Source organism: Lissotriton helveticus, chromosome 9 (genome assembly GCF_964261635.1).
Source record: "Lissotriton helveticus chromosome 9, aLisHel1.1, whole genome shotgun sequence".
NCBI lineage: Eukaryota > Metazoa > Chordata > Amphibia > Caudata > Salamandridae > Lissotriton > Lissotriton helveticus.
Window position 1 is genome coordinate 244,330,837 of NC_136070.1, and position 12,216 is coordinate 244,343,052.

The 12,216-nt window shown below is 49.5% G+C and overlaps 1 protein-coding gene across 6 annotated transcripts in view; it reads left to right on the forward strand.

The window, feature by feature from the left end:
- The window catches only part of DDHD1 (DDHD domain containing 1), a 466,403-nt gene that overhangs the window by 209,723 nt on the left and 244,464 nt on the right, over window positions 1-12,216 (forward strand). For all 6 annotated transcript variants that reach the window (XM_078659828.1, XM_078659830.1, XM_078659833.1 and 3 more), the window contains one exon: window positions 7,550-7,697. In XM_078659828.1, the coding sequence (XP_078515954.1) occupies window positions 7,550-7,697 (148 nt within the window). The remainder of the gene's footprint in view (window positions 1-7,549; window positions 7,698-12,216) is intronic.

The window sequence follows — 12,216 nt, forward strand, 5'->3', positions numbered from 1 at the left end:
CTGTCCAAACCTGGAGGGCGCGGGTGGTATATTAAATATTATTACGGGGGAAGCCTACCAATTTACGCAGTGGTGAGTACAGGGGTTTCCCTCTGGACAGTCGGTGGATCCTCAGCATAAATGTACATGCAACTGTCACCTGCAAGGGGTATGTACGTAGGGGCTTTGTACCTGGGAGTAATAGCCTGCGTATCGCTGGAAGGGGATCCGCCCTTGTTCCGGGAGTGTTTCCCCGATATGGCGCTCCGCTGTCCAGAACGACAACCATTGGAGTTGCGCTGCCAGAAAGTATGCTTCAAAGGACGGGGCGCAGAGTCCTCCCTGAGTCGTGGGTAGGTAAAGCGTGATCAAGGCTACCCTGCGTCTCCCCCCCCTCCCCAGATCAGGTTTGTGAGGAGCGTGTTTAGGTCTTTAAAAAAGGAACGTGGCGGTATCACCGGGAGGTTGGCGAAATGGTACAGGAGTCGTGGGACCATTATCATCTTTGCAAGTGCTATGCGGCCTATGGGGGCCAGGGGTAGTGTTTTCCAGATTTGTACTGATGCTCCAAGTGAGCGTGTGGGCGCCCACCTGTATGTCGTGTGGAGCTAGATGTGGGCTCAATGGGAATATCGTGGACTTGGTCCAGATGACCCTAAGACCTTAGGCCGCCGCAAAGTCCTGTAGCGTCGACCAGACCGTAGATAGGTCACTCGTAATGTCTCTGACATAGATCAAAAGATCATCTGCGTAAAGTGATACGCAGAGTGTTATGTCTGCTATCGGTATTCCCCACGCCTGTCCCTCCTGACTTAGTTTAAGTGCAAGCGGTTCAACTGCTAGAGCGAACAAATGGGGGAGCAGGGGGCACCCTTGTCTTGTCCCTCTATCTGAAATGGGGTTGATATATATTTGCCTATCCGCACTCGAGATATGAGGCCCTTGTAGAGTAGTTTGCTGTATTTCAACAGAACAGGTCCTATCCGGACTCTGCGCAGAACCGCAAACAAATATGGCCAGAGTAAAGTATCGGACGCTTTCTCGAGATCTAGGATCAGGCAGGCTGCGTTTGGGAAGTGTGTTCTCGCTCTGTCTTGGATATGGAACAGCCTACAAATGTTTTGTGAGGTGTTTCGCCCTGGAACAAACCCGTTTTGGTCAGGGTGTACCAATGGCGCCAGGATTTGGGTGTATCAGTTTGCTAAAATCTTCCCTAATAGTTTACAGTCTGTATTTAGTAGTGTTATCGGTCTGTGACGGGTTCCTATGTGGCTTGAGAAAAGTTACAATGATGGACTCTCGGAGTGACCCTGGGAGTTCTGCCCTGACCAGTGTCTCGTCGAGTACGGTCACTACCTTGGGGACAAGATGCATCGACAATGTGCTGTAATATTCGAGTGGGAAGCCGTCCATCCCCGGGGCTTCATGTTGTGCTAGTTGTCTAATGGCGTGATTGACCTCCGGGGCTTTGATCTTGGAATACAGGTCTTTTCTGGCGGTTCTTGGGATGTGGAGGATATGTAGTGGGCGGAGGAATTGTGTTATTTCCCATTGATTAGTTTGCGCTGGGGCTTGGTAGATTTCTGAGTAGTAATCTCGGAAGATGTGCAAAATGTCGATTTGCGAGTGTCGGGGGTACCTGAGTGGTCTAGTAGTTCCGTGACCGGGTTTGTGTTCACTTCCTGTCTGGCTAACCATGCTAATAGTGTACCCACTCTATTGCCCTGCCTGTGTGTCCTGGCGGCAGAGGCCCTAAAGTTATACTTACGTAGGTCTCGTAGTGCCTCTGCATAGGTGGTTTTAGCTTCTTCTATTTGGTAGTGGCTTCAGTGGTGTCAGTTTGTTTCGTTAGTGTCGCTAGTACCAGTTCCGCTGCTTGAAGAGTTCTGTTGAGCGGCTTGCGAACCCACACTATTTGTTGTATGCAGTGACCCGTGGCTGCTACTTTAAACGTGTCCCATTCTATTTGGCTAGATCCTTCTGTGCCTGAGTTGAGCGCGAAGTGTTCCTGGATATAGGAGCCGTGTTCCTGTCGGAATACCGGATCGGAAAGACAATCACGTGGCAGTTTCCATGTGGGCACGGGGGGGGGTGTGGAGGTCTCCATCCGAGTGTCAGTATATGGGCATCATGACCTGAGAGGAGTCTACCGAGATAATCAGAGTGTTGTACATGTGGGAGCACTGTAGTGGAGCAGAGGAATCTATTGAGGCGGACGCGTAGGTTGTGTGGTATGGAGTGAAAGGAGTATAGTTTAGTGTCTGGGTTTTGCTCCTGCCACGGGTCTATCAGGTTCCAGTGTTGCACCCATGCTTGATATTGAGTTGTCTGTTTGTGTGCTGGGGAGTGTAGTGGTGGGGGGTGTTCAGAACACAATTATAATCACCGCCTAAGAGCCATAGGACTGAGGTGTATTGGGTAAGTACTCCTGTGAGGCGTGTCCAATAGTAGTTTTGATCTACGTTAGGGGCTTATACACTTCCCAGCAGGACAGCCTGGCCTTCCAGCAAGCCCTCTATGAGGGCGTATCGGCCTTCTTTATCCGTGACCTGTGTGTGCTCTTTAAACGGGACTCCCGGCCTGATCTAGATGAGGGCGCCCCTGGCATATGCCGAGTAGGTAGTGGCACACACAATACCTCGCCATTTCCTATGTAGCCGGGCCACTTCCAGTGCTGTCAAGTGTGTCTCTTGTAAGAGCGCTATCTGTGCCTGTTGTCGTTGGATGTATGCATAGACAGTGTATCACTCGCTAGCCGAGTGCATACCCCTAACATTTATGGTAATGATCTTCATATCCGTGTTAGGGACTCTATGGGTCATGGTATGCCAAGAACGCGGGCCTGCCGCTCCCGTGTGTCGTCCCCTCTCCTCCCTCCTGACCCTACTCCTTCTTTTGCCACAGTCCATTGATTACATATGGTTCTACTAGATTGATCCGCAGGGGGTATAGGGTGAGCCTGCAAAACGAGGAAGCAAAACTTGGATGTCCGGGAAACTTCCCAACTGGAGGGACATAGCGTCGGAAATGGGATGTCCAAACTGTACTTCATGTATGGTCTTTAAATCGTTCTGTGAGAGGGGGTGGTTGCTCGGCTGCGGGTGTCTCCAGAGGTCCGGCCGCCTGCTTTATAGCGACCAGTTCATGTTGCTCAGGAGGTGGTCTCTCGTGGTGTAGCTCATGTGTCATCTCGTTCTGTGACAAGCACAGGCGGGTCGCCCTCGGGGTTGTTTAACCTTGCCATCCATCACTGCCCTGTGTACACTGAAAGTCTAGGGGGTGGACATCGGCCAGGGCGCTACATTTTAGCATGACCTGCCTCTCTCATCGCCGTCTATATCAACGTGTCTGCGGTTTGCGGCGCGACTAGTGGCGGTGTGCCAGAGCCGTCGTGAGATGTATTTGTATCACTGGCTTTGTCGTCCGACGTGAAGATGTGGGGAGCTTTTTCCATATCAGAGTTGTTCTCAACTACCCTTCTCGCCGCTGCCGCCTGTAGGGCCCCCCTGCACTCTGCTATAATTTGTTCTAGATTGGGGGAGCGATGCGTGAGTGGCTCCGAGCAGGAGTTGAGCTGTGTGAGGGTGATCTTTTTCTGTTGACGTCCGGGGCGGTTCGACCGCCGGCGGCTTTGCGTGTTCTCATGGGCATCCGGCCCGGGTAGTTGCTGGTCTATCTAGTCACTTGCCTCCGATGGGTCGGTGAAAAAATGTGTAGAGCCTTTATGGAGAATTTTTAAACGGGCTGGAAAGACGAGAGCGTATTGCACCTGTTTCTGTTGCAGGGTACGCTTGACCGGGAACAGCATGACGCGCTTATCTTCTACGTGAAGCGCACCCTTCTCCTGGGCTGCCCTGAGAATAGTGTCTCTGTCCTAGAAGTGGAGTAGCTTCAGGAGAAACGGTCGAGGTGGTGAGCCTGGTATTGGTTTACGAGCCGGTACTTGGTGTGCCCTTTCTATGGAGAAGAACGGAGTCAAATCTTCTCGTCGGGTAAATTTTATCCATGCTTCCATATGTTTAACTGGGTGGGTCCCTTCTGAGCCTTCCGGCAGGTTCAAGATGCGGATATTACTCCTCCGAGAGCATCCTTCCAAATCGTCCGTTTTATTTTCAAGGAGTTGTATTCTTTGCTGGAGGTCGTTCAGGGCATCTTGGTGCGTCGGTACCTGTGGTTCTATTACTTGAAGCGTCGTTTCGGTATGCTTAACTTTGTCTGCCAATTTCCAATGGTCATCTCGCAGAATATTGATGTCTGCTGCCAATTCTCCAAACTTATTGTCCATCGTTACCCTGGAGTGTTCAAGGGCGGCGAGTACTTTCTCCAGTTTGTCTGATGTGGATGCTGCGTGGGAGGGCCCCTCTTCTGCGAAGGGATTTGTGGGTTCCGGGGAAGCCTGCCTGCGACTCGGCGACGGTGTGGACCCCGTGATGCGTTGGCATCCCATGATGTCGTATGGAATAATTCCTATCTGGGCCCCTGACTTGCGCCTCGAGTCCCAGCGCCGGGAGCAGGGGGGCACCGGGGCCGCCGTCTGATTAGGGCATGCAAGGTGTGACAAGCTGGAGATGGCTGTCTGGTCACTGCTGCTGCAGTGTCAGGGCGCTGCGATGTGCGGGGGTCCGTCCCCACCCGTGCTTGGTCTTAATGATGCGTGTCGGGCCCAGCACGTGTCTGCCTCGTCCGTTTCGCCCCCCGCCGCTGATGGTTGTTGTGGCTGCTTTATCTATGTTGGTCACCTTTCTGTGCCAGTTGGCACCGTCCTACGCCTTCGCCCCGTGCCGGGGACCCCCCACCGCGCACCACAACTCCCAGTGCCGGGCGGGGAGGACCGGGGGCACGGCCCAGAGCCAGCAATGCGTTGAGTCGGTGTGCAGGAAGTCCAAGGGTCGTGTGCTGTGTGGCTGTTGTACGCTGTAGGCCTCTTATTGTGCACACAGGGCCCTGGGCGTGTTAGTGTGGCCCTGGCGATATTTGGCACCCCACCTACAGGTCCTTTCTGCTTTTCGGTATGTGTTTGTTGCGGGGTCCCTGGGTTCTTAGTCGCAGCCTGCGCTGGGGTTTCTGCTGTCCCAGAGTAATGGCAGATGTTGTGTGGTGGGCCTCCCGCTCTGTTCCCCCGCCGGCGCCTCACATTTAGGCCCCATTGCCCCCCCCGCGCTCCGAATTCCAGCACCGATCGGGGAGGGCTGTGCCGCCGGGGCTGCGCTGGCCTATTGAGGCGTGCTTCTGTGGCCGATGCTGCGTTGCGCGCTGGGTTGGTGGCTCCCAGCGGGGGTCGCGGGGAGGTATTTCGGTGCCAGTTCAGTGTAGAGGGCGCCAGGCAGAGCAAGGCCTCCGCACCCCACCCGCTGGTCCACCGTCCGGAACGTGCCCCGTACCTGGACCTCTCCAGCAGCAGGCGGGGAGGTTGGTAGTCTTTGTAGGACAGTGGGTGTCTCCCACGATGTCTCAGGTATTCGGCACAGGAGCTAGGCCCCACGCCCGGGCCGCCCACTGCCGGCAGGGCCTGTAGCTCCATCAGAGTATGCGCTCTCACCTGCCTCTTGGGGACATCGGGGGCTCCGATCCGGCCGCCGCCCCCTCCACTCGGGACACACCTGCATCCGGGGGCGACTCCTGTTCGCTTGCGAGGAGGCTTGATCCCGCCGCTGTTAGATGCCTGCGCCAGTCTTCCTGAGAGGCGCCACCATTTTGACCTCCGCCGCACATCGGCCGTCCCGCTCTCGTGGAAACCCTGCGTCACATCACACTTCAGGGGCCCTGGGGGGGTTCCAGGGGTGTCGAGCTCTGTGGCATTATGGCCGGAAGGCCGGGAAAGGATCCCCGTAGCGTTTGGCGTGGATTACGCGGGCAGCCGGGATGGAGCTCTAGAGAAGCACGTCCGCCATCTTAGGCTGCCAAGCCACGCCCCCGACTGTAATGTACATTTGCGGTGTGTGCTACTGTTTGGACACACAAACTCAGTGTTTACAAGTTTGACTTCGTCTCAACTAGGCCTGACTAACACTTCTTACTAAAAAAATTAAAAAACAAATATTAACTCTGCAGCTAACTCTGTACCAGAGATCCTGTAATCATTATTTAGCTTCTTTTGTACAGTAGCAATCCCTTATAAGGGTGCAGCTGTGTGTATTCGAACACAAATCTGAAACATATATATTTTTTCACAACTTATCTTTTTTGGGAGAAAACCATGGAGCTGGTGTATTTAGTATCTCCACTGTTTGCATTTATTTGTACATTTATCAGTCATTGAGTATCTGAAGTGGAAACTTACTTTCACAGTAGATAATAATCCTGCCAGGAGAATAATTAAACTAAAGGAAAAACAGCCATATTAATCCTATTTAAAATTCTACAGCAAATAGATACTTTAATGGCACACCACAAATTTTCTCTCAAACTTTGATCTGAGTTTCACTGCAACTGTGTAATTGCCAGCATGTTGCAAGGACCCATACAAGCAATAGAGAAGTCCTCCTTATGATAGATGATAAAAGGTACCTTGAGCTCTGATATAGATAAAACCATATGAATTTATGAAATAGCACAGTTATCTGCGATCTCTGGTACAGGCAAAATAGAAGACTGTGTTGCAAAGTTGTTTAATAGCCAAATAGTGTCTCCAGGGTATAAAACGTTCCTACAAGAAATACAATAGACCTGCGTCTTTGCAGGCATGTGAAGATGTCCATCACCATAGGAAAAGCAATAGTAGATTTTAGGAATAATATTGTCTTTAAAATCCTGACCTTCTCAGAATATGGAGGGTCAGCAACAAAAATAAGGCAAGCCACAGTAGTGTATCGGCATTTTATAATCTTTTCAACCAAACCCCTTAATTGTATATTCAGGTCGCTAAAGTGCAACCTGTGTACAAACAGCTCTAAAAATCACTTTCAGAATTGTAGGTAAAAAAAACACCAAAAATTATGACAACTGATGCACATTTTTTTTGCTGTAGTAGGATCTCCAAAAAGATGCATATTGGGTTTTTAAGTATGAACATCCGGTTTCCACCGAGTTAATGTAAACCTTTTTCACTATCCCACACTAGGTAGATTTTATTAGGAGCTTGTGAACCCTTAGTAGTGGTTATTAGAAGAAAAAGAACGACTCAGTGTCTATAAATGACACTGAGATGCTACAGATTACATTGAGGAATTCAAAAGCTATGAAATTTTACAAAAGGAATTACTCAAAAAAAAAAGGTAACCCTTCCTTAAGTACACACTTCTAAGATTCTGTGGGTTCGCAGATAAGACCTCTTTAGATATTTTTGACCTTCATGTTGTCTTAACTATTTTGTCTTGATTTATTAAATAAAAAGTCAGCAAATAGTAGGCGTGTTTGAAAAAATTGCACCTATGATAGTGCTGTTTTTGAAGTCCTAATTAGCAACAATAACTTGAAGTAATGTGTTGTGTAATAGTTTGACTTTCACATCACTTATCCAACTTTTACCGAAGTCCTGTGATATGTCATAGAGCAGGTTTCTAATATTAGTGAGTTTAGTGGGTCACTTTTATTTTAAAAATATAATTGAAAAATGTGTTTGTTTTTACAGCTTCTAGCAGTGGAACTAGGCTTCATAGAGGATATGTGGAAGAGGCTACATTGGAGGACAAACCGCCTCAAACAACACACATTGTTTTTGTTGTGCATGGAATTGGGCAAAAAATGGACCAAGGACGAATCATAAAAAATACAGCAATGTGAGTAAAACCCAAGGCAAAATTTGATATAAGTTCTAGATTGTTTACTTAGTTATGTATTCGGACCCTCATATATTTTTATAAATGATCTAGTTACAATGTGAGTATAGCATTGCAAATCAATTTCGTCCTGATGCCAGAATTAATGGTATTTTGCAGTTCACTGAATTTGGTGCTTAGAGAAAAGCTGATCAGATGGCAAAAACATAAAGGGAATGGTTGTAAAAGCAGACATTAAACTAAATAAGTACATTTCAACAACTGAGCAATACGGAAGTGTTTTATGGGTGGGCTACCATAGGTGTTTATTAAATCCACACTCCTAAACTGACTACAGGAATGAATCGGTTTCTTCAGCAGTTTGGTTTAAATATATACATGTTTTTACAAACCTATATTTCGATACTGACAAAATCCCATCATTGTTTTATTTTATTTTTAAAAAAAATGTTTTATTAAACTTTTTATTGGAATTTCGACGGTACCAACATACATCGTACCTCCTTTGTTAACATATGCATCAATCACTGCATACATAAGTATAAACCAGTATAGTAAAGTTACAATGGCATAGCATCCCTGTACATATTAAAGCAAATACGTAAATCCCCAATACTCACCCCCCCACCCCACCCCAAACCTCAACCAGGCAACAAGAGTACTACTAAGCACCTCTCCGAGGCGACTCAACAAAAGCTTGTACTGCACAGTGGTCAGTTACAGTCTGGAAGCATCATCTCAAAAGTAGAATGACCCAACATTCAAGTCCAATAGTATAGTATTTCCTGGTCATGGATAGTGTATTAAAAATTTCCGCAATAGTGCAACTCATGGAACCTAACCCTTCAGAATAAATCAGGATGAGCCATCAGATACGCCGTTATTGGGCTCCAAAAATCTTTTGGGCGGGATGATTCCGGCAACTCTTCCTCATACGCTTGCAACTGGTCCCTGCAATAAACCAGATCCGTAAGCCACAGTTTTATAGTGGCAGCAGACCTCGATCCCCATCTCTGCGCCACCGCCCGTTTTGCAAGCAAAGTGGAGACTGCCACTAGGCACCTATTAGTTGACTTCAGACCTGTCACATACCCCAGTAGGCATAACACAGGCATACAGGCCACAGGCTCTAGCACCACTTCCGACAATATACGAGTCACTTCAGTCCAGAATGCAAGCACCGCCCCACACACCCATGCAACATGATAGAAATCCGCATTCACAGCGCCACATCGCACAAACCTCGCAGTTTCTCTCAGGCCATACTTATGGAGTTGTAAAGGCGAATAGTATACCTGGTGCAAAAATTTGAAGTGTATGATCCTGAGGTTGCAGTTGGCCGTAAGTCGACTTGTGAGTTGACAGCATGCCGTCCATACCTCCATCGAGATTGGACTGCCTATCACGGTCTGCAGTGCCCGGAGAGCCGTAGGCTCCTCGGGGAAGTCCGGATATGCAGCCCGAACGGCCTGCCGGACTCTGACTTGCGTAAAGCAGAACATAAAATTAGGTTTCACTCCACTCTGGGCCTCTCCAAGGGTTTTGAAGCGACCTTCCCTGTACTGATCCCCCATCCTGACAATACCCGTAGCCGCAAGGTCCCTTAGTGAAGCGGGCTCCCGAGCAGCCGAGATCCCCGGATGGGAGGCAATATGCAGAAGGAGGGCGTATAAATATGGAAGCTGCAATCTAGCAGCTAGAGCCCACCACGCCCAGGATGTGCACAGAGGGGGGTTTATTTCCTGCCGGGGTCCACCCGAGCCACCTGACCGAACCATAGCCTGCACCGGAATGGTAAGGACGGCATCCACTTCAATAGCCACGTGTGGTTGAAACCGCTGTGGAAAGTGCCAATAATGGGCAAAATGAGCCTGCGTGCAGATGTTATACAGACGAAGATCTGGAGCCTCAAAGCCACCCGGTCAAAAGGCTACACCAGTAGATCCCAACGGCATCGAGGTTGTTTCCCCCCCCCAGACTAAGGTTAGCAGTGCCGTCTGCAACGTTCGGATTAATACTACATTCAGTTTAATTGGTATATTAATAAAGAAGTACAGCATCTTGGACAGAAACACCATTTTTACCACAGCAATCCTATCTGCCAACGACAAAGGAATACACGCCCATCGCTCTGCTTGCTCTGTAATGCGCATAATGGAGCGTCCATAGTTCTTGGTGACCAACACAGCTGGATCCCTGTGGATCCACCCACCCCCCCGGTACTTCACAGGCTCAGAGGATCAGGACAGCGGAAAGTCTAGTTCAATTTCCCTCATGTGTGCTGTTATTGGAAAGACCACAGATTTGGGCCAAATAATGCCCAGACCAGGTTCCCGGACATAGAGCAGCATACCATCAGCAGGTGCTGTTGAAACCGTAAAGCCGCGGCTGAATGTTTCTGGCGGAGCTTGCAAGCCAGAGGTTCTAGCATCAAGGAGAAGAGCATGGGTGACGGGGGGCATCCCTGCCCTGTGCCTCTTTCTATATTGAATAAGGACGAGACCCTGCCATCAACTCTCACCCTGGCGACTGGCAAGCTATAGAGAACCCGAAGCCACTGCACAAAGAAGGGGGGAAACCCCATCCTACTCAGGACCGTGAACATATACGACAAATGCACGGAATCAAACGCCTTTGCTGTGTCAAGTAGCACAGCAACGGCCTGAAAATCTGGTTCAAAATAATGGAGCGTGGAGAATAACGTGCGCAGGTTATGCATAGTTGATCTCTCCGTAACAAAGCCGGACTGATCCGGTAACACCAGTAAGGGTATCAGAGGTTGGAGTCTTGTGGCTATCATTTTTGCTGATATTTTGGTGTCAATGTTAATGATGGAAAGCGGCCTGTACGATCCGCACTGGTTAGGGGGCTTGTCTGGTTTCAGCAAGGTGACCAGCAGGGCCTCCCGGAGCGACGGTGGCAGAGTCCCGCTATCATATGCTTCCGCGTAAACCTCCAGCAACCACGGAGCCAAGACTGTCGCAAATGCCTTATAAAATTCACTTGGCAGACCATCCGGTCCAGCGGCTTTACACGTTGGCAAGGCCATTATAGCGTCCCACACATCCTCCTCACCAAAAGACTGCACCAAATATTCACAATGAGTCTTGGACAGCCATCCCAACGCCACATCATCCAGGTAGTCATGTGTTTCCTCAGATGGAGGGGACTCCCTAGCGGCATATAGGGTTCTTATAAAATTTCAGCACTCTTCCGTCGAGTGGCGGGGCGTACCAGTGTCATCAGTAAGCTCATTAATGGGCTCCTGACTGCCGGGCTTCGCCAGTTTCTGGGCAAGAGAGCGGCCAGGCCGCCCACTTTCCCCATAATACCAAGCCACCCGACGCAGAGAGCAATGCCGCAGCTCCTGATCCACTGTCATTATGTTCAGTGACAAGGTCACGTATCTGTGCCAGCTTGTCTGCAGTAGGATCAGTATCAAAGGATCGCTCCAGGATATTAATGTCCGCTGCCAACTTCTGTATCTGGCGCCCAATATTCCGGCAATATCAACTCCATGAACACCGGGATACGGTCAGAAAGTGTTCGGGCTGCATGAGAGACACTTTTGACCCAATAACCAACCTCTTCTGCTATCAACCAATAATCAATACGTGACCAGGAGCCATGAACCGAAGACACAAACGTACTCTCGCAGGCATCCGGGTAACGCAAGCGTCAAATATCATGCACATGCCCAGCATCAATGAGACCCCACAACACATCTAACGCTCTTTTTTGCCTGATCTCACCAGAGACATGCCAATCCTTGAAAGCATCCAAATACAAGTTGAAATCTCCTCCCCAAATGATTTCAGCAGGAGGGAATAACAGTATCCTGCGCCACACATCCGACATAAACGCAGGGTCATCCACATTAGGCCCATATATGTTTACCAAGAGCACACTTTCTCCTCCCAATCTACCATGCATAATCACAAGCGGTCCACTATCATCCGTTTCAGTTTTAATTTCCGTAAAAGTGACTCCCTTTTTCACTAATATTAGCACCCCTCTCGCATACGAGGAATATGAGGAAGACGCTCGCACGCTGGCCCAGCGCACACCCACGTTCTGCACTGAAGCAGCAGTCAAATGTGTTTCCTGAAGGAAAGCGACATCCACCCCCATGCGATCTAAGCCCGCAAACACCATCCTGATTTTCTGCTGCGTATTCAGGCCACAGACGTTCCATGTGGGAAATTTAATCGAGCTATCCGTTACCTGGTTTCAAGAAAGTCAAACATCGATTGATGAAAACACAGCAATGTAACCACAAGCAGCAGAGAATACTGTACACTGCATATTTGCGCCTGGTAAAAAACAAGGAACACTCCCCCACCCCAAAACCCAATCCCACCCACCCCAAAACCCAATCCCACCCACCCCAACCATGCCAAAGCCATCCCAAACCCCAGCCCTCCCCTCATCCCACCCACCCCAACCATGCCAAAGCCATCCCAAACCCCAGCCCTCCCCTCCCCCCAACAACAGAGATCAGTGTTTGGCGTACACCCAT